Source organism: Tauraco erythrolophus, chromosome 26 (assembly GCF_009769465.1).
Source record: "Tauraco erythrolophus isolate bTauEry1 chromosome 26, bTauEry1.pri, whole genome shotgun sequence".
Classification (NCBI taxonomy): domain Eukaryota; kingdom Metazoa; phylum Chordata; class Aves; order Musophagiformes; family Musophagidae; genus Tauraco; species Tauraco erythrolophus.
This window is the reverse complement of record NC_141490.1, coordinates 162,882-184,679: the sequence shown is the minus strand read 5'-3', so window position 1 is coordinate 184,679 and position 21,798 is coordinate 162,882. Positions and strand designations below refer to the sequence as shown.

The window sequence follows — 21,798 nt, the reverse complement described above, 5'->3', positions numbered from 1 at the left end:
CGTCGTTCTCCATTTCGGCCTTTCCAACCAAAAATAAAAATTACACTTCCCGACAGCCTCCCGCGAACGGTTTCGTTGGTTCGGGCAGCGCGGGGACGCGCTCGGTGCTCGGGCCGCGGGGCAGGGGGACCCGGGGGCGGCGGGGCGGGGCGCGGAGGGGCGGGGCGCGGGGCCCACCGCCCAATGGGCGCGGCGGGGCGGGTCTTGTGGGCGGGGCGGGACCGGCGCGCGGGGCGGGGCGGGGCGAGGGGGACACCGCCCAATGGGCGCGGCGGGGCGGGACTGGCGGGCGGGGCGGGGCGCGGGACTCACCGCCCAATGGGCGCGGCGGGGCGGGACGTGCGCCCGGGACGGGGCGGGGCGCGGGACTCACCGCCCAATGGGCGCGGCGGGGCGGGGCCGGCGCGCGGGGCGGGGCGGAGCTGCGGCAGCGGCCGGCGGCGCTGCCCGGTGCCCTCCGCTCGCGCCGTCGCCGCGCCGGGCCGGGCCGTCGGCCGCGTCGCCCGTCCCGTCCCGTCCCGTGCCGTCCCGGCCTCGCCGGGCCCCGGAGGAGCGCGGCGGGATGGCGGCCGGCGGGTACGGGCGGTACCGGACCGTGATTTTCGCGGCCATGTTCGTCGGGTACACGCTGTACTACTTCAACCGCAAAACCTTCTCGTTCGTCATGCCCGCCGTCATGGCCGAGGTGCCGCTGGGGAAGGACGACCTGGGTGAGTGCCGGCCCCGCCGCCCCCCTCTGCCCCGCCCGCTCGGTGCCGCCGTTACCGGGCGGGCCGGGGGCCGCGCCGCCCGGCTGAGGCGCCTCCCGGGCTCTGCCCGCCGCAGGTCTCATCACCAGCAGCCAGTCGGCCGCCTACGCCGTCAGCAAGTTCGTCAGCGGCGTCCTCTCCGACCAGCTGAGCGCCCGCTGGCTCTTCTCCTGCGGGCTGCTGCTGGTGGGGCTGGTCAACGTGCTCTTCTCCGGGAGCTCCACCGTGGCGGCCTTCGCGGGGCTCTGGTTCCTGAACGGGCTGGCGCAGGGGCTGGGCTGGCCGCCCTGCGGGAAGGTGCTGCGGAAGGTGAGTGCTGGGGAAGGCGGGGGGGATTCGGAGCCCCCCCTCCAGCAGCGGGACCGCGCTGCAGGACCGTTGTTCCGAATCCAGGTGAACCCGCGTCTCTTCCTGCCTCCTTCCAGCTAAGGAGGTCGAAGCCACTAGCTGCGCTTTCTTGTGTGCGAGGTTCCGCGTACTCTAACGGAGGTTCTCTCAGTTCGCCCTCGTGTTTGCGTGCCTCGAGTCTGCCTCGGTCCGATAACGTGTCCTTCCCCGCCGTAAGAGCCGTTAAGTTGTCGGAATCCAGTATTTTCAGCCTGAAGACGGAGGTCTGCTTGTCCCTCTGCCGTTGTGGGGGTTTGCTGCTGGGCAAGGGGCGATGACCTGCACGCTCAGAGAACTTGGGAATTGCAAATTCCAGGCTGTTCAGGTAGAGAACCAGGTAACAGGGAGGAACGGCATGAGTCAAGCCTCTAAGCTGCACGTATTTGGGTTTTGTGGCGATCCAAACAGAACAGATATTGATTTCTGCCTTAGGACAGGAGGAAAGGAGGGCAGCTGTGTGCCAGCCTCTCTCGAAAGACATAAAATCCAGGAACACGTGCAGTTGTGGGATGAGGGGGACGGTGAACAGCTGCATTGCCCTTTGGTGAGGCATCTGGTCTCATCTGGGGCACGAGTAACAGAAACAATAGCCGTAGCGTCTTCTGGAGGCGTTGGAGAACGCAGCTCTCGGGCGTTTTCCTGCTGACAGCAGCCACCCGAGCGGTTCTGGCTCTGGGCGCACGTTGCAATACAGAGCCGATGGTGCCCGATGCTTAAGGCAGCAGCGAGTCCTAAAGTTACCCCGTGACTCCCTGCCTATCCGTTCACCGTCCTGTGCCAGCAGACCTTTCCAGGAGAAGGCCGCTCCTAGCGAGCGAGCGTGCCGAACCGCGCGCTCTTAAATTTGCCTCTCTCAGAGAGCCCACGTCTCAGTTTCATGGTCTGTAAATGGAAATAACTCCGAGCTGGCTCGCGGTGTGACCACCTGTCAGGCTCCTGTGGCTGACGTTTGCGTAACGTTTCGGGGTCCCTGCAGGACTAAGGTAGCAAAGAGTAGGCACTCCCTTTACCTGCTGTTGTAGGTCTGGATCTGAATTGCCCCCAGCCCACAGCGTGGGCCTTGATTGAGGATTTTCAGGCGCAGCATCGCTCTCTTTCTCAGACCTCAGGCTGTTTTCCTTCTTGTCGCACAGTGGTTTGAACCTTCCCAGTTTGGGACTTGGTGGGCAATCCTGTCTGCAAGCATGAACTTGGCTGGAGGCTTAGGCCCCATCGTCGCTGCTCTCGTGTCTCTGCACTACGACTGGCGCGTGACTTTGTCCTTCTCCGGCTTCATCTGCGTGGTCGTCTCTTTTGTATGCCTCGTCCTGATTAAGAACGAGCCGTCGGATGTTGGGCTACCCAACATTGACCAAGGAGTCAAGAAAGGGAAGAAAGGTGAGCAGAAGACTTCGCTGTAAGCAGGCAGCCGTGGGAGAAGGTGCGGTGCCTTCCGTCTGTGTTCTGGCACAAACGTGTCGCTCTCGGTGGACCGAGACCTCCGTCCTTCCCGCTTCCCGAAATCCCTGTTTGGCAGGATACGTGTGAGGGGTTGTCTTCAGCAGCTTTATTCTGGTAACTGCTGAGCTGCTGCGTCGAAGCTTCTGAGAGCGTCACCGCAAAGCGCAGCGGACAGAGGAAGACCCTGACGGCCAACTCGTTCTGTTCCTTGGGCGGCCGGCGGCCGCGTGCGCGTTGCTGAGACGCTCGTGGCCGTTTCGTCTTCCCGTCGGCGTAATGTCTTCCTCCTAGCAGCGCCCTCGTTTTCTTGGGGCTTTACTTGCTTAGAGCGTGAGCCGAGTCTCCTGTGGGGCACTGGAGAGAGGGAAAAAACACAACAGCAGGGAATGCTTCCTTAAGCCTGACCTTCCTCTCCTCCATGTTACCAGGGGACAGGCAGTTCTCCCCTCACCCCGCCGTGGGTTCTCTTGACCCCTGGCTTGCGGTGGACTCTGCTCAGTGTTTTCTGTCCTAACCCAGGACATCTAGTTAGTAAATGTTTGTTCAGACCACTGGGTATGGTGCTCCTCTCAAAGCAGAACAGGTAGAGGGGAATTGCAACAGAGGTTTGCGGTGGGATTTTAAAGGCCAGTGGAAACTCAGCCCACCTCCCATGCTGTCCTGCGATGCCCGTGCTGCTAGACTTGACCTCTTTGGGTACAAAACCAGTATCGCTTCCCCTAGAGCTTTCTCTGAGGAGGGGAAAGTTCTTGGATGACTGATGCAAAAAAAAAAAAAAAAAAGGTAGCACCTGATAGTCAGCATCTTTGTTTGGGTCTACGTAGTGACTTTCACAGGCAGAGCTTAAAAGCAAAATCTGGAGAAGCAGGTCGTTTTTCTAACCACCTTTGTGGTGTTTTGATTATTCTTTTGAAAGCTTTAATGAGCGTGGAATAATTTGACAGAAAAGATTCTGAAATCACAGCAAACCCAGAACAAGGGGGTGGTAGAGCCATTCACTACCAGTAGCTATGAATATCTCCCTCTGTAAGGATGTCCTTATGCACAAATCCTGCTTGCAGAAGTGTCTGTAGTACCGCTGAGCCGCTGCGGTTCCGTTGCTCGAGCAGTAGTAACCTTCCTCCGGATCTTCCTCACAGGTTCCTCCAGTGACAACAGCACTTTGACAGAGCTGCTGCTCTCGCCGTACCTCTGGGTGCTGTCGACGGGCTACCTGGTCGTTTTTGGAGTGAAAACGTGCTGTACCGACTGGGGACAGCTCTTCCTGATCCAGGAGAGGGGACAGTCCATGCTCGTGGGTAAGATGCGGAGCTGCATTTCTAAGCTTTGTGGCTACAGTCTGGGAGGTGTGGCAGAGAGCTCGACTGGGTGCAGCAAAAGGACGCGGGCACCTCCGTGCGAGAGGCTCGTTTGCTCACCTCCTGCCTGTCCGTTTGGAGGCACGTAGTTCTTGAAATAACTCGCTGATGAAGCTCGCTGCGTGCACCGAGTGCTCCAGTACTGTCTCATGCCAAGGCCCTCCTGGGACTGGCAAATGGGCATTCCTGTACGAGGATGAGCTGGAGGATCTTGTCCAGCAGAGCTGCTCTGAGCTCGTGGTGAGCTGGAGGCAGCTGAGCTTGGTCTAAAGCACGCAGCAGCTTTGCTGTCGTGACCGGAGCTGATGGCCTGTTCTTTGCTTCACCTGCATTCTAGGTAGCTCCTACATGAGTGCCTTGGAGATCGGGGGTCTGGTGGGAAGCATTGCTGCTGGATATCTTTCTGACAGAGCGGTAGCGAGAGTAAGTAATCCGGACCCTCCGGTGTGCTGGGCAGTTGACACAGGGCCAATCTGAGCTGCTTCAGAATTTTTACATTTGTTTCTGGTGTCCTTCACGAGTGCTTAAGGATGATTTTTCCTCCCCGTTTCCCCTCTAATACCTGCTCCAGTAGTGGAGCGGAACACTCCCCTTATGTTGCTCTGGAGATCCAGGATACCCAGAACGCAGAGGTAGGGAGCTGCTGCGTCACGCTGGGAAGCAGCCAGCCCCAGTGCCATGTTTGTTTCTTCTGTCTTCCCAAGCTCTTCTTTCGGATGCGGTTCTGTGTCCAAACTACCTTGCTTTGAAACGGGACTGCTGAAAATTGGACCATTCTTGATTAACCCATCTCTTTCCCTTGCTGCGGAGGTGGGTCGGGAGGGACGCGACCCATCCCAACAGCCTAGCTCCATCCAGGTGGTGTTGCCGCTCCGCGGTACGATGGAGAGAATCAGTCCCGTTCCCAGTTCTGCTGTGTGCACGAGGACCACTGCCCAGCACCCTGGGAGGTTTGGGGAAACACGTGTGCCGACGTTAGGGATCGCAATACGCCTGTTGGGTTTAAGGTGTTTGGTCTGTTTGATTTGTTGGCTTTACTGTGCTCTCCAGTGGTCAAAGAGATCTGGTTCTTGGCAGTAGTCTTCTGGCTGGAAAAAAAAAAACACATTAAAAATGCAGTGGTGGGATCTGGAGCCAAGTTCAGGGTGGAAGGAGGGCGCAGTTGATAAGAGAGGTGTCGTTCGTCACTACGAGCGGCTTGTTTAGCACAGTTCGGCCGTGGGCAGTCCTGAAACCAAACCGAGAGGTCCTGCTCGAAGTCCTGCTTCCGATGTTCCCTCCGTGTTCCCGACTGCGCCGCGTGGACAGCGTTGGGGAAGGAGTCCTTCCAGTTTTGACCCGCAGTTTCCCTCCCTGTGTTACAGGTGGGTCTGTCGAGCTACGGGAATCCTCGGCACGCGTTGCTGCTTTCCATGATGGCCGGGATGTGCGCGTCTATGTTTCTCTTCCGGGTGACGGTCACGGGCGGTTCTCCCAAGGTAACCCACACGCGAGCGGCTGACCATGAGTCGTAGGGATAGCCCGGGACCGGTGAGGAGTTTGGTGAGAGGGAGCGCCGCTGTTCTCCTCATCCTTCCCAAGAGCCCTAAGTTTGTTTTCCCTGTTGGTGCTACAGAGGAGCGGAATAGCAGTCGGTTGGGGTTGCTGCTGCCTCGGTGGGCTCGGGGAGCCCGCGGTACCGGCTGGAGCGTAGGCGCGACACACGTCTGCCCTGACGATTGCTGAATGAATGAAACCGCTTTTCTCCTCTTTCCTTTTTTTTCTTCTTCAGGAAAATCACTTCTGGACTGTAGCCTTGCAACCTCTAGCTGATCTTACAGGCCTGAAAGAACATGAGGTTTCTGCCTTGCGTTTTTTTTCCTCCCTCTGCCTGTGTCTGCTTTCGCTGATCTGCCCTTTTTCCTACCCTGGGAGGTCGGTTAGCGCTACAGAACTTAGAACCAGGGCATTAAGAAGAGAGAACTGTAAGTTTTGCAAAAGAAAGCTTTCCGTGTGATCGTTGGAGTACACTAACTGACTTTAAAAAGTCTGAATGTAAAACTTTTAGGTGTCTGTATAGAAGGTTCTGAGGACGTTTGTTCATCAGGTAAAACGTCGCCAGATAAGGGTCTTGTGAGTGAGGTGGGGAGGAACGGTCCTGCCCCTACAGATGCCTTCCTGCTTAACTTTGGCAAGTGCTTTCCTAACTCTTTGTTTCTGTTTCCCATCTGGAAAATAAGATGCCACTTACTTTCCCCCCGGGCGTCTTGAAATGGCGTTTATAGTTCAAAAAGCACGCTGTGATCTTGAGATGGTCAAGTTCCTTCTCTTTCGTTGTCCTTCCACAAGCGACCGACACATTCTGAGCCTGTTGTTTTCCTAGGGTGTAAGCTAACGCTGAAATTCAGACTGTTGGGGGTTTCTGGTCTTGTTTCTGCATTTGTTTGGTAACACTGAGGTTATCAGATAGTGGCTTCATGCAAACAAAGATGCTCTGATGGGTCGCTTGCACCTAAAATGGGAAAAGCTTTTAGTTGGCGTCTCCAGGACTGTTTCTGAAAGTGACTCGACTCACATCTCTCTCCTGTGGGATTTCACGGGCTCATTGCCCATCTCTCTTTGATGCTCTGGTTCTTTCGGGCAAAAAAGCACATCGCGTGCGTGCGGTATAGGGGGCAGAACCGTAGGAGAGAGGAGAGCCCGCGCTGCCCAGCGAGACGGTGTGGTGGAGGTGTAGCTGGGGGGTGTGTACAGGGGTCTGCCGCAGGCTCGAGCTCTTTTGTCTGCCGGCCAGGGGGCCGACGTCAGCCCAGAAATGTCAAAACGCCCTCGTACTGCGCGTAGGAGCTGAGATTTGTCGGCAGCTGCTGATTGACAGCGGAAAGATGCTCAGATCCCGTGTCTGATCGTAACTTGTTTTGGCAGCTGTGGATCCTGACTCTGGGAGCTGTGTTTGGGTTCTGCTCGTACGGGCCGATCGCCCTGTTTGGGGTGATAGCCAACGAAAGCGCCCCTGCCAACCTGTGCGGCACCTCCCACGCCATAGTGGCCCTCATGGCCAACGGTGAGTCATGCCCGTTTCCCCGCAAAAAAACGAACAGAACCCGTGTGTGTTCTTGATGAAGCGTGGTCTTGCCCGTGGGTGCCAAGTTGCTGATGACGGGAAGCCACCTAAGAAGCAGAGATAATAGAGCTGGAAGCCTCAGGGATGCTTCCTCCTGCACCTGGCAGGATTCTGCCCTGTGCTTTAAGTTCAGACCAGGCCCGGGGGATTTTTGTAGCAAGTATCGGCAGGTAAAACTGAGATGCTGAAGCCTTGCTGGTTTTCTCTTTGTTTGTCCTTACAGTTGGGGGTTTTCTGGCTGGACTCCCCTTCAGTACCATTGCAAAGCACTACAGCTGGGCCACAGCCTTCTGGGTCGCCGAAATCACCTGTGCCGGTAGCACGGTGGCTTTCTTCTTACTGCGGAATATCCGCACCAAGATGGGCCGGATTCCCAGGAAGGCTGACTGAGGAGAAGCTGCTCGGTGAGAAGGATGCTCCCACGCCACCGTGAATGATGCTCATTTTTTGTTTAACTGGCCTAGGAGTGAGTTTACCTACTGCTGCAACCTAGATAAAAACGTCTCCATTTCTTGTCCACCGTCCCGTGCCTGAGGGCACAAGGTTCCCGCTACCGATCACTTTTTCCCTCGAGATGTGATAATTCAGCCAGTTGACATTTGCTGTGATTTTTCGCGTGCCGCCTTCTCCCGGCACTGGCGGCGAAGGAAGCAGGCTGCGCAGCCCGAGCTTCTCTCCTGGCTCCAGGTGCTGCCAACGTTTAGTTTTGCCCTTACTGTTCGTCTCGTCCCTTAACTGCCAGTCCAGCCCCGTTGGTTGGGGCGCTGCTGCCACGCTCGTGCGCCCCGTCCAGCTGCCGTAAGCGCAGCTGTCCCAGTTCACTGCGGCGTGAGCTCCCTGCGCGCTCCGGGCCCTGGAGCAGCGGCAGAGCAGTGAGTGATGATGATGATGGTTCAGCCTCACGGCTGATTTGAGAGCAGCGTCGCTTTAGCTTTCCCCGAGACGAGTTGTTAGGAGCCAGAGAGGTGTTTTGCTCCGGACGAGCAGAACACCCACGCGGTGCCGCGGCAGGGCTCGCCGCAGCACTCGGGAAACAGGCACGTTTCCAAGAAAACCTTGGCACTTCAGGGGAGAGCGTTTAGAGAAGCTCCTTCTCCCGAAGCGATCCTGCCCGGCGCGGTTTCTGCGCGCAGGGTTAATGATTTGCCAGGGAGGCAGCTTGTAGCCAGCGCTCTGCAAATCCGCCAGGAACGCTGACCCAGCAGCGGGTATTGCGACAGCTGCTGCCAGCCCACGACTCTGCCGCTGGGTCTCGTGGCAACCCGTATTCCTGCCATCAGCTTGTATTTTTCCAGTAGGGTCTCCAATGGTTTTGGTCTCTCACGGCTGTGGGTGGGGGCTCAGGCTGCCCCCCTGGGAGTCGGCCTCGGCAGAGCCACCGCTGGCAGCCAGCAGCCTGCAGCAGTCAGGGCCAGCACTCTTTGCAATAAGCAGACTCAGGTTTTTAACTGGGATTTTGTTGAATATTCTTGGGTTTTTTTTCCCCGGAAGGATTTACTGCTTTAGGGTCCTGGAAGAGGCAAGTTCAACTCATGGAGAACCTGCATGCAGGTACTTTGCTGAACAGCTTGGTTGCAAGAGTAGGTAGCCAGCCTTAATTAAAACAATGGAAGCGAATTACCTTTTGTACTTAATTATGTGATCTTCTCCTATCTGTGAAATAAAAACGGAGCAGTGTCACAGGGGCTCCGGTTGTCTTACGGAGAACGGCGCGAGCAGAACCACCCAAACCCACTTAGCCTCTTGAGGTGCTACTGGCACAAATTTAGCGCACCACCAACAACAAAAAAAACCCACCAGCCATCCACCTCTTCAACAAATGCTTATTATTTCTAGAGAAACCCTCAGCAAACCCATAAGTTAGAGCTCTACAGGAAAAATACATATGTACAGTTACGAAACGAAAGACGATCGACTGTGGTGCGGCCACGGGCCCGCGCCGTGTCTGTCTTCTCGCGGGGGCAGTGGAGCCCCAACAGCAGAATAAGCCTCTGTGGCCCAATGTAAATGCAGTGACGAGTCTGTTCAAGGTAAATTTCACACAAAGGGATAAAACGGTATCTCGGGAGACAAGGGAGCATGTTTTGGGAATACGCAGTCTCTGCTGTGGGGGGCAGCGCTCCGGGAGAGGCCAACTGAGGAAGTGCGAGGCCGCGCTCTTCAGAGGGAGTCCACGCAACAGGCGAGGATTTTTCTACGATCCAGGTCCGAAGGGTCCGGCTTTCTCTGCCGCCTCCAGAGCCAGTTTCAAGTTCTGATCAAACAGCTCACACCTGAAAGAGCCACAGGAGCACAAGGGGATGACTTTACTTAGGGAACAAGCAAACACAGACGGGATCTCCGCATACTTCGAGGAGAGATTCCGAAAGTCACGAGACAGCAACCTGACTGCTGTCAAACTTTGGCTCGGCCGTCGAGTACCAGTAAAGCTTCTTGTATGGGCTTGAGTGCTATGTTAAGACAGCAGGGCTTGTCCCAAGGACAAGCGCCTCCCACGTTCCCAGCAGAGCAGCGCTGGAAAAAGCACAGGTCAGTGTCCTGTCCCTGCAGCACTGTGGTGTGTCTTCCCCCTTCCCTGAACCTCTGGCTCTGCTTTGCTACTTAACTTAAGGGCTGTCAGTTATTACGAGTGGGCTTTTCCTTACCGGATTGGCATCTCCAGGGAGTAGAACGGATTCTTCAGAGCAAAGTCGGAGTAAATCTCATAAATCTTGCGGAGAAGGGAGTCTATCCCTGCCTGCCTGGGGTCAGCAAGAACCACGAATTTGATCCCTGGAGCCAGAAAGAAAGACAGGAGCGTGAGGAAGGCCGAGCTCCGTGACAGCCCCAGCGGCACAGCGCGGTGCTGGGTGCCCGGGAGCGGAGGGTACCTGTCAGCGTCTGGAAGCAGTGCAGCTTGAAGGTGTCGGTCTCCAGCATCTCGATCCCGGAGCTCCCAACCTCAGGGGACAGCTGCGACCCGATGGCAAAGAGCCTGTGAGGAGAGGGCCCTCAGTGCCCACCGCCACCCCGGCCCACGCCACCCCACCCGTGCCGTGGCACACCCCGCCCCGTCTCACGAGTGGAACATGGAGGCCAGCATGAGCTTCTCGTTGGAGGAGAGGCGGTGGCGGCCGAAGCGGATGGACACCGGGTAGTTGGCAGGGTTGCCCAGGAACTCCAGCACGTCCTTCCCGTCCGCCGTCAAGCGCCCGTTGACCTCGGCGCCGTTGATGGCCAGCACGGCGTGGCCCACTGCGGGGGCAGTGCGGCGTCAGGCGGCCCGGTTCCCCCCACCCCCCCCCCCCGGTTCCCCCCCTCTGCCCGGTTCCCCCCACCCCACCCCCCCACCCCGGTTCCCCACCCCCCGCCGCCGCCCGGTTCTCCCCCCACCCCCAGCCCCGTTCCCCCCCGCCGCCCGGTTCCGCCCCCCTTTCCTCCGCCCGGTTCCCGGTTCCCCCCTCCTCGCCCGGTTCCGGTTCCCCCCGCCGCCCGGTTCCCTCCCCCCCCCCCCGCCGCCCGGTTCCGGTTCCCCCCGCCGCCCCCGGCCCGGTTTCCGCCCCCGCCGCACCGCGGATGCCGTCCCGCTGCCCGAAGGCGACGACGACGCGCTCGTCGTGCGGGCGCAGCACGAGGTCGAGCGGGAAGCTGAAGGTCTTCTCGGTGTCGGCGCGGGGCGCGCAGTGGTCCAGCTGGTAGATGAGGCCGCCCGCCTTGTTCACCACGTACACGCTGAAGATCGCCATGGCACCGCCCGCCCCGCCCCGGAAGTGGCGTCACGCCGCGCTCCGGAAGCCGCCCCGGAGCACGGGGTTTCCCCGCGCCTCGCGCCAGCCGCTTCCTTTCTCGGCCGACATCTTGCGGGACCCGCCGCAGCATGGTGAGTGGGGACCGGCGGGGGCGGGCGGGGGGCCGCCGCGGGGCCCGGGGCAGGCCGCTCACCGCCCTGTCCTTCCGCAGCCGCCCAAAGACGACAAGAAGAAGAAGGACGCGGGCAAGTCCGCCAAGAAGGACAAGGACCCGGTCAACAAGTCCGGCGGCAAAGCCAAGAAGAAGGTGGGAGGCGGCGGAGCCCGCGTCGCGCCCGCCGAGGCGCCTCGCGGGCTCCCCCGCCCGCCGCGGCCTCCCGGGGCCCGCCGCGAGAACCCGCGGTGCCGGGGGTGCGGGAGCCGGGTACCTCGGAGGGGCGGGCGGGTGCTCCCGGCGCCGCGGCGGGGCGGCAGCCGTCCGGCTGGGGGGAGCTCGTTCTTCCTCGGGCAGCACGTTGTGCCCGATGGCGCCGAACGAGAGCGACAACCGGCTTTAGTCCTTTTACTCGGCCTTACCGGCGGTGTCGTCTTCAACGTGGTTTTGTGCGTCTTATCAGCCCTTTAGTCCGGGGTGTGATACGGAGACGTTTGATGGTGCGGTTCTTGGGGCATCCTAAAGCTCAAGCTTTTGGTATTGCGTAGAAGGTGCCTTAGGGTTTTGGTTTTTCTTCTTTTTCCGAGTAGAAGTGGTCCAAGGGGAAAGTGAGAGACAAGTTGAACAACCTTGTGCTGTTTGACAAGGCCACCTATGACAAACTGTGCAAAGAAGTGCCCAACTACAAGCTCATCACGCCTGCAGTTGTCTCGGAGAGGCTGAAGATCCGAGGCTCCCTGGCTAGGGCTGCCCTCCAGGAGCTGCTCAGCAAAGGTCGGTGCTCAGAAGCGTGGAAAACCAGAAAGCTCCTTGAATTGGATGCTTTCTTTTCCTTGCTCACCTAGAGGATTTCGTGCTGTATCCAAATTACGTAACTTGGCGTGGTTTGATGAGCCACTGCCTTAGCCTGCATTTTGAAAGTGCTCCAAAGCAAGGAGCAGAGGCTCTGCTGCATTGAGTGGTGTTGCTATACTAAGAAAATGCTGCCAGAAGGACACATCTTGACTTAAAAAGCCTCGTCTAAGTGTGTGTAGTAGTGGGTACCCTGGCGTTTCCTGTTGCACGTTGTCTGCTGTGCAGCTGTAGAAGGAAGCACAACGTCCCCAGTGTCCTCCAGTACACGTGCACTCAAATAACTTCTTTTTTTGGCAGGTTTGATCAAACTGGTGTCCAAGCATCGAGCCCAAGTAATCTACACCAGAAACACGAAGGGTGGAGACGCGCCGGCCGCAGGGGAGGATGCGTGAGGAGGTGAGGCGGTGGGCTCTGCAAAGGGAGCTGGGTGGTGCTTTGTGGGGAGCTAACAAACAGCTGTACGCTGTGTAACGGACAACTGCCACGATGCTTCGGGCAGGCCGTTTCTCCAGACGTTGCTCGTAGTCCGAGCAACATCCCGGCTGGCGTTACTGAAAGCATTAGCTATCCAGAATTACAGAGCAGTTTGCGATGTTTTTCCTTGTTGCCCATCAGACGAGGAAAGCCCCGTGTGCTCTCCCGTCTCTGTGGGCTGCAATGTCTTCCCTGCTCTCCCAAGGCACCGTAACAAAGCATTCTTGCTGGAACAGAGCTTCCAGGCTGCTTTGTGCTAGCGTGCTTTGACCTGGTTGTCTGATGTGGGACTTCTTGCTTTGCAGGTTCTCCGGTGACCTCGTCAACGACATGTCCTATGTAGATGCATACAATAAAATTATTGAAATAATTTTTCTTGCTTTTTCAAGAACGTGTACGCTTCATCACTGATGCATTATTGATAGTGGATTCTGGTACAGGTCACAGCTGTCTTCCTCTGCCAGCCAGTTTTTGCATTTATACGTTTTTACAAACGTACCATGAACACACTTTTATACTGTGAACAGGGAAGGAACTCTTGCATCACTCGCAGCAGCCAGTGATGTTAAACCATGTTCAGCTCTAGTAAGAGGAAAATCGAAGCCCATTTCTTGCCCTGTAGATAGGGAAGGTGCTAGTGGGATGTTTTTATTATTTAAACCCCCTCTAAACAAGCGGTGCCCACAGATCTCTTTGTACAAGGTAACAGCATGTATCAGGTCTGGTGGGGAAGCATTAATAAGCAGCTCTAAATGAGGCTTTAAGTATTTTATTTCAATTAGAAGAACTGCCCACAGCAAAGGTGTTTAAGGCCTCCGTTCTTCTACCGAGGACTAATTAGTTGTCCTTTAGGTGAGGCAAAATGAGTGAAAGTAATACAAATTAGAATGAAAACACGAGGCGCATGGCACCAGTTGCCCCAGAGTGGGCCCTTCATCTGAAAAGAGTTTCAGTTGATCTAACACAGGTAACGTTTAAAAAAAGAAAAAAAACTTTCTCAAAAATTTATTTCTTTACCAGGACGTCATGCTACATGTCAGCGTAGGACACTGGCAGCACGTGCTGTGTAAGGTAGGCTTTCTGATGCTGAAGATACGGCGGGGGCAGGAGAGCTGCCTTGCTGGCAGGGTCTGCCTTTGCGTAGCAAGCGATGCCCAGCAGCGCTGCGTGTCTGTGACAGGGGAGTGCATCTGGCACAACACCCCCTGCCAGAACAGCTTTCAGCAACGGCACTCAACTCCGTGTTACGCTGTGGTCACCCTGCCTTCCTGGGGACTGAACGCACCTACACGGACCTACTAACTCAGAGTGCTAAACTCGGTGTGGCTGCAGCTACACTCCACCTTTCCACAGCAGTCAGAGCTTGGTTTCTGCAGTGCTCCTCTTCATCACTTTTTTCTCTTCTTTTCCCCCGATTCCGTTCTAAACTGATGCCTGAAAGAGAGCGCGGATCAGGATGCAGCAGCCTTAGGAAAGACGCAATGAATGCTGCCTCATCTAACAAGTACGGCAGTGCCATGCAGAGTGTTTTAGAGCGGAAGCTCGCCTCGATTATTTTTTTTTTTATCATCTCAGTGACCTGTAGCACGCTCTTCAGCTAGCTGACAAGAGTTTTCTAGTGTATTAAAAGGCGCCCACGGGTTGGGGCTGAAAGGTGAGCCAGACACCCCTGCGCTCGTGGCCTCTGCAGCTGTGACCGCGTTTCACCTCGCAAGTCGCACGTGCCCTGCTCCAGGACAGGAGCGATGCTCTGCCAGGGTCGAGCGCTGCGTGGCACAACTTCCGTGCGCGAAGACGCGTCCTTACGCTCGCTGCTACTGCCAAGCCAACTGTGTGAGCAGCTTGCGTGGAAGGAAGCTGAAAACCTTCTGCTCATCATCAGCCCGTGCTGTCCCCCATCTCACCTGGACTGCCACCTCCTGCCGTGATTCCAAACCCGCCCGAAGGAGGGGAGCCAGCTGTCTCCTGTCTGAGAGGTATGGTCAAAGTTGGCACCGACGCGCTCTGCCGGGAGCTTTTTCAGCTTCTGTTTCTCCTCTAAAAAATATTTGGATCAGCGCAAGTTTTTCAAATTGCTTTAGTTTCTTTAGCGCGCGGAAGTGAATGTAAGGTTAACTGAAACATGTACAAGCCGCTCACTTTGTTTGAGAAATTCCTCATATGAAGGTCCAATTTGTTGTTGACTTCCATCCTCCTCCTCTGTTAGCCACGGAGGTTTTGCTCCTAAAAGTCAGAGGGGAAAATGTATTTAGCCAGGGAAGTTAACCTAAATGTGAGGTAGGGAAAAGCATCCGCTCTTCCCCCTCTCCCTGCAGCTTGCCCTACCACGTCCGCAGTGAAGGAAAAGTAAACTTTGGGCTTTGTAACAAAAAGCAGCTGGGTTGCCTCGGTCAAGGCCTCAGCAGATGGCTCCCCAAACCACGCACCCCACACAGCAGCAGCAGCAACAGAGTTCAAAATACAGAAGTGTTTTCATCTCCTCTGGCATGTCAAATACGAGCAAAGGAGTGAGCAGCTCCTCATGCTGCAGCTGCCTCGGAATTGCCTGGAGTTACCCTGGTTACGTTTGCCAGCCAGGAGTTTTCAGCGGGGCAGCAACCAAACGAACCAGGCGTGATTACCTGTGTGAACGTTTCCTTTCCCTCCTGTTTCCTGTTAACAGAAACATAAAACCACTGAGAAACCGATGCCTTCACGAGCGTATCTCTAAAGGGAATGGTACTGTGCGCGTTCCCTTCCGGAATCAAGTTCTGTTACAAAAAGACAAGAGGGAGGCTCTTTGCTTTCCTTAAGGAGCGTTTGTTTTTTCAGGGCATGTTAAAGAACATTTGCATTATGAAACGATGACCAAAGCTCTCGGCTATTCGCTCGCCTGAGCCTGCAAAGCTGCTTTTTCAGCGACAGAGACTGTGACCTCTTGTTTTGCTTTGCAACACGTGCTCTGCGTAACTCGCAGTTAAATATTATTTAAGCCACGCTCATTAGCACCTCACCCCTACCTGGTGGCCAATGAAGGTCAAAGCCTGGCCTGATTCCATCCAGTTTAATTCAGGTCCCACCTGCATCCAGCTGGGGCCAGGCTGCTCTGCATCGTGAGGGGGGTCCCTGGAACACAGAGGCCAAGAGTCTGAGAGGTGAGTGACGGTGGAAGCCGGGCAGGCAACGGCTGTCCAGAGGTTTCTGGAGCAGAATTTGTGTTTGTAGTTGGAGAGCTTTGCAGTGAGAAGGAAAAGGAGAAGTGTTCTCGGGACATGGTATGTTAAATACTTGTATGTCACCGCTGTGCTCGCTCTTCATGGCTGTTGGTGCTTACCTGCAAACGCGTGGACGAGAGAGTAAGGTTTCTGTGGCTACGGTGCTTACTATGGTCTAGGTAAAAGTCTGTGAAGGATCTAAGCGAGCGCGAGATCCCGGTGATGACGGTGTCAACTCCAGCAACAGCAGCAGCGAGCGAGGGAGGCTGCTGCTGCGGCGTGGACCCGTGTTTTGTGCGGGGTCCGGTGTTTTGTGCGGGGTTCGGGTTAGCGGCAACTTGAGGGAACGAGTTCTCACCTCTGGGGTCCTGCTGGGGGGCTGCAGCCGGGCGGTCCCGCGCAAAGCGCTGGCTCTGTTTGAAGCTGAGTGTGATTCAGGAAAAAGGAACAATATTTCTGGCGTTGAGCAGAGCCCCCCTACCCGCCCCCAGCCCTTCCCGAGAGCGTCCGGTGCCGGTGCGCGGGGGGGCGCAGCCAGGGCAGGATACAGCTCACCGACCTGCAGGGCGGCCTGTACCGTCTCCCGCTGCCTGCGCTCGGCTTCCCGGATGCCGGCCGCCATCTGCGGGGAGAGCCAGGGGTGAAGCCGGGCCGGGCGCGGCGGGACGCGGGCGCGGCGGGACCCGGGCGCGTACCTGGCGGATGCGCTCGTCCTCCTGCCGCCGGTGCGCGGCCAGCGCCCGCTCCAGCGCCCGCGCGAAGCGCTCGTACTCCTCGGCCGGCACCACGAACCGCTCCCGCAGCGCCGCCTCCGCCCTGTTCTCCCGCCAGAACCGCGCGGTCGCCCGGTGGTGCTCGGGCCTGCGGGACACCGTCAGCGCCGCCCGCCCCGTCCCGTCCCGCCCCGTCCCGCGCGGCTCGCTCGCCCGCCCGCCCGCCGCCCTACCCGGCCAGGTGCTGCAGGAGGCCGGCCCGCGGCAGCGCCAGCCCGCCCCGCCGCTCGTCCCGCCGCACGCCGCGGCCGCAGCACAGGCACCAGACGCGCCGCTCGTGCTCCGCCGGGTCGTAGCGCCGCACGGCCCCGCCGCCGTCCTCGGCCGCCGCCGCCGCCTCCCGCGCCGCCGCCACCTCCTCCTGCAGCCGGTCCAGCGCCTCCTGCAGCCGCCGCCGGTGCGCGGCGCCGTACAGGTGCCGGCGGCCCGCGAAGGAGGTGCGGCGGCACACCGGGCAGTAGTGCACCGCCATGGCGGCCCCGCGCCGCGCAGGCGCCGTGCGCGGCCGTCGGGCCCGGCCCCGCGGCCCGGGGGGAGCCGCGGAGTGCCCCCGCCGGGCTGCGGCTCGCTGCAGCCCTTGGCGGGCAGCGCCGGTGTCGGAGGTGCCGAGTCCCGCCGCAGGATGCTCGGACTCGAGGGTCGCGGGAAAAACCGTGCCGTTATCCCCCGGGCTGTCGGAAGCTTCGCCTGCTTTCAGGCTCGAGTTCCGTCGTTGCTGTGAACGCTCTCTGGAGGCGCGTGGTGCTTCCCTGAAACACACCGACCTCCCGCCTCACTGCCTCTTGGCACAGCCTGTCCGGTAGCGTTGGTCTGACACCGTTGTTTTCCCGCCCATCCAAATATGCTCTCCCAAAATATTAAATGTGCGGTTCGGGTTTTTTTTTTTATTTAGCGGAAGCAGAGGATGCTCGAGGTCTCGCCTGGCGTGACTGCAGGAGAGCATCTGAACTGCAGCGTCAGGGTTATCTCAGTGCTGCCATCCAGCGCAGCCTCCGAAGGCTGTTCGCCTTAGATCAGGTCCTGCTCAGACAGACAGGCAGACAACCCGCGCTGCCATGCGTGGGGCTGACAGCCATCTGTCGCCCTCCGACTCCTGCATTCGCTCGGGTGGCATTAGCACCCAGTGTGCAGACCCACGCTGCGCGGTGGTTTGTGCGCTGGGCGGGGAAGCTGCCATCCTAACGCGTGCGTTTAGACTCGATCGGATCGCTTTTAAGGCGTCTCTTCATTTACGCTCTCGTGGGCACGCGGGCGAAGCGGGCCGATCTCCAGGCTGTGCCCAGCCTGCCCTGTCGAGCAGGTTTGGATGGGCTATCCCCTGGCACCCTCCGCCTGTCGTCCAGCTCTAGAATATAACCCAACAGCAAAGTCCAGAACTGTTTGTCCCCTGTCGACAGGGTGCCCGGCTCCTGCTGCGCAAAGGACTGATAATGGACATAACCAGACCGTCATGCTTTGACTCGAGCAACTGCTGCAGAGGCCAGGAAGAAGGTACGAAAAACCTGCTCTTCTTGAACACTAGATACCTGCTATCTGCCTGACTTCTGGCCTGGGGACGTGATTTTCCTGTCTCTCGCTAGAGAAGTGAGTGTCAAGAACATGTCAGTAAGCTAAGTGAGTGTTAGAGAAATTCCAAACAGCCTGCCCAGCAGTTATGTGGATCCTTGCCCGCTGGTTTTACAGCTGGGCAGGCAAGTGCAATGGCTTGGAATAACATCTGCATGGTAGGGGCTCCTCTTACTCAGCCAGATAACGCGTTCTCTGCTCAGCCTCTGACCTGTGGGCTGAGACCCTTCGTTAGCGGACAGATCAGCCTTCTCCTGCAGCTTAATCCTCTGTACTGCAAGGACATTGCACAAGGCAGCAGCTTGCATGGAGGACTTGAACACAAAGTCGTAGCGCGTGCCGCATGTCAAAATGCCTCTGCAACTTGAGATGTGTGCAGCTGGAGCAAAAACTTGCCTTACTGAAGGAAATCAGATCCGTCATCTTTCTCCTCCCCACCCCCCCCTTCTAAATTTGAGTCCTTACATCACGATGCTCATAATTTCCACATGCCGTTCTTGGGAAGCTACCTGCAGCAACACCTGAGAAAACAAGCTTGGTTTGAAAATACACGGTACGTGTTTCGGAAGCGGGGAGCCAGAATGAGTCATAGGCCAAAGAGAGATCTCATGAGATCTGCAAAAGAGAGAGAGAGAGAGAAGGAAGTTGAGATGGTTGGACCATAGTGACTGCTCGGGCACTGATGCCACAGCCTCAGTCCTTATCCATATTAAACTCACGGGTATCGTATTGCTGAGCGACGCGATACCGAGTTGAGGGCTCGGTGTTTTAATGTAGCCTGGTTTGTTTGTCTCGCTACGTTGGTTTCATTAAAGAAGGATTCTTGGCCTGCCTGGTGACCAAGCCCTGCTTGTGGGGGTATCTGTACAGGGGTCTTTAAGTGTCTGGTGTCATCCAGACCTCGTATCTGGCAGTGCTGGTGGCTGCGAACTGGCTTGGGTGCCTGCCTGTACCCCTCCTGCTATGGGAATCTTGCGAAGTCTGACTCACTCTGCGTTTTGTGGGGCTCCTGCCCCCTGAAACGTACCCGGTTCGCTCATGCTTTGGCGCACCAAGTCAAGAGCCTCTTTGGGCAGGGCCTGCGCTTCCTCCCGAAACTTTCTGCGTCCTTCTGGAGTCACTTTCCACAGGCAGGACTTGCGGGTTCCTTCGCCGCACACGAAGCCGGTGGTTTTCTCAAAGCAGCTGCTGAAGCACAGGTTGTGTCGGATCGTGTTTTTCCAGCCCTTTGGGGCTGTTTGGAAAAATGGGAAGTGCTGCCTGCGGAGAGAAAAGATTTGTCCTGAGTTGAAGCACTTAGGCTGTGATAGATAACAGAATACATCGTATCTGAGTGAGGGAAGGAGGAGAGGGTCATCCCTGCCCCCTGCAGTGGTGTAAGGGTGGCTGGCACAGCTGAGCACTGCGTTTTTCTAAGGGGGGTAAGACAAAACTAAAACGCTGCCTCTCGACACTTATGGATTTGGGTGTTGACAAAGAGAGGAAGCCGTTTTCTCGGCAGCATCTTGAGCCGAAGGCAGAGCTAGGATCCGAACACGAGTCCTGGCTGCCACATCCCTGCTCCCCAGCAGGAGACCAGAGACTCCTGTACCCCTCGTTGCCCCTCTTCCCCTCATTCTGCACTAGGAGCTGGGAGAAGAGTGAGTACCGTGTGAACTGGTAGATCTGCTGTACGGTCAGACTGCCACTTGCGCTGTTGCACAGGGCGAGGGTGATGAGGACGCAGTAATTCAGGGGGGGTCGGGGCCAGCCTCCCCTGATTTTGGTGCTTGTCTGCCTGGGGCACTTGAGCTTCATGCTCTGAGGTCTGAGGACTGCGGATTTCCAAGGCATGGGCGTCACCTTGAGTTCAGGAGTTTCCGGCATCTCCTGAGGAACTGGGACGTTCGCGCCCAAAGCGTCTTCATCCTCAGTAAGCTGTGGAGAGGAAAGAGAAAGAGGATGTGGATATATTAGCGCTGGGAGGAATGAGGGACAGGGATAAGCTGCTTTGTTCTGGGGAAGGGTGCGTCTGGCAGAGTGCATATAGAAAGCTTATATACTTTAAATTTGAGCCTCTCTCCCTGTCCTTTGTACTCTGTCCCTGTCTCAGCTTGTTCGTCAGACGGGCTCCGTGCACTGACTGACCCCTGCAGAAACAGGACGCATCCGCTCACAAAGGTGCTGAGCCAGCTCGTTCGTTCTCACGGGCTCGTTGAGTGAGTACGATGCCTAGGACCGGTCAAGCACTTCCCTTTTTTTTACCTTTCCAGCCTCGCTGGAGGATGACAGCTCGTCCTCCTCGGAGCAGTACGGGTCAGAGTAGTCCCAGGATGTGTTCAGAGAGGAGGTTTCTGTGGCACCAGCAACTGAGGCCGCTGGGCTGTCGGACCTGGCCAGGTCTACGCCAGGGCTCCCAGGGATGGGGCAGACCAGGCTGGGGTTTACCCACATCCACAGATGGGGCTGAACACCAGGTTCTAAGGAGAAAGAGCAACGTCACCACACTGGTCCTACCTGAGGACCATTTCTAGACCCTGCTGTCCAGACGCAGCGTAAGGAAGCTCTAATGCAATGCAAATCCCAAGTTAAAGGTCCCCAGTTGCCTTCTCATCCCTCTAAATAGTGGTTTATTTCCTGTTTTGCATACAGTGTGCATGTCTGCCTGTACTTGCACTGCTGCAGCCAGCCCAAACAACAGTGCTTAGCTCTGAAATTTTACTTTCTCTTTCCCCTGCAAAGCCAGAAGAGTTTAAATTACTCCTTTCGGTCCTCCTTTCCCAAGTTTATCTACCCAAAAGGTTGCAGTCGGAGGGAAGTGTGTCTGCAGGCACGGCTATGTAGTTATATCCTGGTCCTTGAGAGTTGGCTTCAACTTCTTCTAAGTAAGCTTAGAAAAATTCCGGTCTGGACACAGATGTTCTGGCTGGCAAAAGAAAAGCCCCTTTCCCAGGCCATTCCCTGGAACACGGCCAGCCTCTGTAGGTAGTACCAGGTCCCAGACTTACCCCTGGCATCTGGTAGTGCCCCTGGCAGCGAGCGGTGGCGCGGGGTCTCCATGGTAGACATGGGGAGCCCAGAGACGCTGTGGTGAGCTTGTATTTTTTGTGTTTGCCTCCTTTTCTGTAAGCTGCATACTTATTTTATGTGTAACTTCTAATTTGATCTGATCACGTTTAAACATAAAGAAAATGGGCTTTTTGCTAACTAGGCTGGAACTTACTATCTGCCAGATTTTACCATTTTCACCTGAGTTTTGGAAACAGGAATCTTTTTAAAAGGAAGCCGAGTCAATCAGTCCCCCTGAGGCCCTTACCTTGCAGAAAGTCTTCAGTAGTGATGGTGAGTCTGAGCTCCTCTGCCATATCCCAGTCCTCAAGGCCGTTTTTTAAATGCAGGCTTTCCCAAAATGACTTGTTTTGAAAACTCAAGTACATTTTCTTTGTACGGCAAAGTAATCTCCGGGTGCTGAGCGCGGCAGGATCCGCGAGGGTGGCACAAAGAATCCCACGAGCTTGAAGTGCTCAGTGTGCCAACAGACTTGATTTCGTATTTATTTTAAAAAGGATATCACACAGGTGGGTGAAAGGCTGGTCTCTGTTTCACACTTCTAAATACCTATTAAAGCCCCTTCCAGGGAGTAAATGGTCCGTATTGGTGGAGTAAGTGGGCTGATTGAGAATAGGATAGGTGGCACCACGTAGGCTCTGATTTCTTTGCTAGAGCCTTGGTAAGTGAGCCATTCCCGTGTTCCTTAGGCTAACCTTTTAGTTTTTCCTGCTTCTGATGAAATCACAGCGTTACCTACGCTCTGCAGTGGACTGCCCTGGTCTGAGAACCCGGATGTCTCTGGAAGCAGGACGGATCTCTGAGGGATGCACAGAGTGCTCGGGATGCGTTTGCAGGGACTGGGGAGCTCCCTCACCCTGCTTGCCTGGAAGTAGCAGGTTTTAAGACTGGAAGCTGCTTTAGATCAGCCCAGGCAAAACACCGAGGGAGTACCACCATCGGGGAAAAGGAGCCAGGTGAAGCAGATAC

At 56.8% G+C, this 21,798-nt stretch overlaps 5 protein-coding genes across 11 annotated transcripts; 2 read left to right on the top strand and 3 right to left on the bottom strand.

The window, feature by feature from the left end:
- The first annotated feature begins 562 nt into the window (after positions 1 to 562).
- SLC37A4 (solute carrier family 37 member 4) lies at positions 563 to 8,717 on the top strand. 3 transcript variants are annotated; one of them, XM_086626841.1, is made up of 10 exons: positions 563 to 710; positions 826 to 1,058; positions 2,270 to 2,513; positions 3,716 to 3,874; positions 4,272 to 4,357; positions 5,299 to 5,412; positions 5,706 to 5,771; positions 6,839 to 6,977; positions 7,261 to 7,441; positions 8,529 to 8,717. In XM_086626841.1, the coding sequence occupies exons 1-9, from the start codon at positions 563 to 565 to the stop codon at positions 7,425 to 7,427; spliced, it is 1,356 nt and encodes a 451-aa protein (XP_086482967.1). In that variant the 3' UTR covers positions 7,428 to 7,441; positions 8,529 to 8,717. The 3 variants fall into 3 exon arrangements, with proteins under 3 accessions (XP_086482967.1, XP_086482966.1, XP_086482968.1); XM_086626840.1 differs by having other exon boundaries at positions 7,261 to 8,717; XM_086626842.1 differs by lacking the exon at positions 5,706 to 5,771 and having other exon boundaries at positions 7,261 to 8,717.
- Positions 8,718 to 8,850: 133 nt separating this feature from the next.
- On the bottom strand, positions 8,851 to 10,762 carry TRAPPC4 (trafficking protein particle complex subunit 4). 5 transcript variants are annotated; one of them, XM_086626843.1, is made up of 5 exons: positions 10,588 to 10,762; positions 10,097 to 10,271; positions 9,908 to 10,011; positions 9,683 to 9,809; positions 8,851 to 9,310 (listed from the first exon to the last, which is right to left on the bottom strand). In XM_086626843.1, exons 1-5 carry the CDS (start codon positions 10,760 to 10,762, stop codon positions 9,232 to 9,234), a joined length of 660 nt encoding a protein of 219 aa, XP_086482969.1. In that variant the 3' UTR covers positions 8,851 to 9,231. The 5 variants fall into 5 exon arrangements, with proteins under 5 accessions (XP_086482969.1, XP_086482973.1, XP_086482972.1 ...); XM_086626847.1 differs by having other exon boundaries at positions 9,908 to 9,956; positions 10,204 to 10,271; XM_086626846.1 differs by having other exon boundaries at positions 9,908 to 10,014; positions 10,229 to 10,271.
- Positions 10,761 to 12,618, top strand: RPS25 (ribosomal protein S25). The gene is made up of 4 exons (XM_086626777.1): positions 10,761 to 11,072; positions 11,510 to 11,693; positions 12,072 to 12,170; positions 12,554 to 12,618. The coding sequence occupies exons 1-3, from the start codon at positions 10,761 to 10,763 to the stop codon at positions 12,164 to 12,166; spliced, it is 591 nt and encodes a 196-aa protein (XP_086482903.1). The 3' UTR covers positions 12,167 to 12,170; positions 12,554 to 12,618.
- Positions 12,619 to 12,781: 163 nt separating this feature from the next.
- Positions 12,782 to 16,687, bottom strand: CENATAC (centrosomal AT-AC splicing factor). The gene is made up of 9 exons (XM_086626935.1): positions 16,389 to 16,687; positions 16,138 to 16,303; positions 16,002 to 16,064; positions 15,801 to 15,865; positions 15,248 to 15,353; positions 14,870 to 14,900; positions 14,388 to 14,471; positions 14,153 to 14,285; positions 12,782 to 13,682 (listed from the first exon to the last, which is right to left on the bottom strand). The coding sequence occupies exons 1-9, from the start codon at positions 16,685 to 16,687 to the stop codon at positions 13,637 to 13,639; spliced, it is 993 nt and encodes a 330-aa protein (XP_086483061.1). The 3' UTR covers positions 12,782 to 13,636.
- A 1,680-nt stretch (positions 16,688 to 18,367) lies between these two features.
- On the bottom strand, positions 18,368 to 21,197 carry FOXR1 (forkhead box R1). The gene is made up of 5 exons (XM_009982776.2): positions 21,077 to 21,197; positions 20,026 to 20,240; positions 19,430 to 19,698; positions 18,809 to 19,041; positions 18,368 to 18,396 (listed from the first exon to the last, which is right to left on the bottom strand). The coding sequence occupies exons 1-5, from the start codon at positions 21,195 to 21,197 to the stop codon at positions 18,368 to 18,370; spliced, it is 867 nt and encodes a 288-aa protein (XP_009981078.2).
- Positions 21,198 to 21,798: the final 601 nt, after the last annotated feature.

Coding starts and splice junctions, on each gene's coding strand:
- FOXR1 (XM_009982776.2), bottom strand. CDS start 21,197: ATGTACTTGAGTTTTCAAAACAAGTCATTTTGGGAAAGCCTGCATTTA. Junction 20,241..21,076: donor TACTGAAGACTTTCTGCAAG/GTAAGGGCCTCA, acceptor CTTTCTCCTTAG/AACCTGGTGTTCAGCCCCAT. Junction 18,397..18,808: donor CCAAAGCATGAGCGAACCGG/GTACGTTTCAGG, acceptor TCTCTTTTGCAG/ATCTCATGAGATCTCTCTTT.
- CENATAC (XM_086626935.1), bottom strand. CDS start 16,687: ATGGCGGTGCACTACTGCCCGGTGTGCCGCCGCACCTCCTTCGCGGGC. Junction 15,354..15,800: donor CCCCCAGCAGGACCCCAGAG/GTGAGAACTCGT, acceptor TCTGTGTTCCAG/GGACCCCCCTCACGATGCAG. Junction 14,472..14,869: donor GAAAGGAAACGTTCACACAG/GTAATCACGCCT, acceptor TCTGACTTTTAG/GAGCAAAACCTCCGTGGCTA.
- TRAPPC4 (XM_086626843.1), bottom strand. CDS start 10,762: ATGGCGATCTTCAGCGTGTACGTGGTGAACAAGGCGGGCGGCCTCATC. Junction 9,810..9,907: donor CTGCTTCCAGACGCTGACAG/GTACCCTCCGCT, acceptor TTCTGGCTCCAG/GGATCAAATTCGTGGTTCTT. Junction 9,311..9,682: donor TCCCTGGAGATGCCAATCCG/GTAAGGAAAAGC, acceptor TGGCTCTTTCAG/GTGTGAGCTGTTTGATCAGA.
- SLC37A4 (XM_086626841.1), top strand. CDS start 563: ATGGCGGCCGGCGGGTACGGGCGGTACCGGACCGTGATTTTCGCGGCC. Junction 5,413..5,705: donor TCACGGGCGGTTCTCCCAAG/GTAACCCACACG, acceptor TTTCTTCTTCAG/GAAAATCACTTCTGGACTGT. Junction 5,772..6,838: donor CAGGCCTGAAAGAACATGAG/GTTTCTGCCTTG, acceptor TTGTTTTGGCAG/CTGTGGATCCTGACTCTGGG.
- RPS25 (XM_086626777.1), top strand. CDS start 10,761: ATGGCACCGCCCGCCCCGCCCCGGAAGTGGCGTCACGCCGCGCTCCGG. Junction 11,073..11,509: donor GCGGCAAAGCCAAGAAGAAG/GTGGGAGGCGGC, acceptor TTTTCCGAGTAG/AAGTGGTCCAAGGGGAAAGT. Junction 11,694..12,071: donor CCAGGAGCTGCTCAGCAAAG/GTCGGTGCTCAG, acceptor TTTTTTTGGCAG/GTTTGATCAAACTGGTGTCC.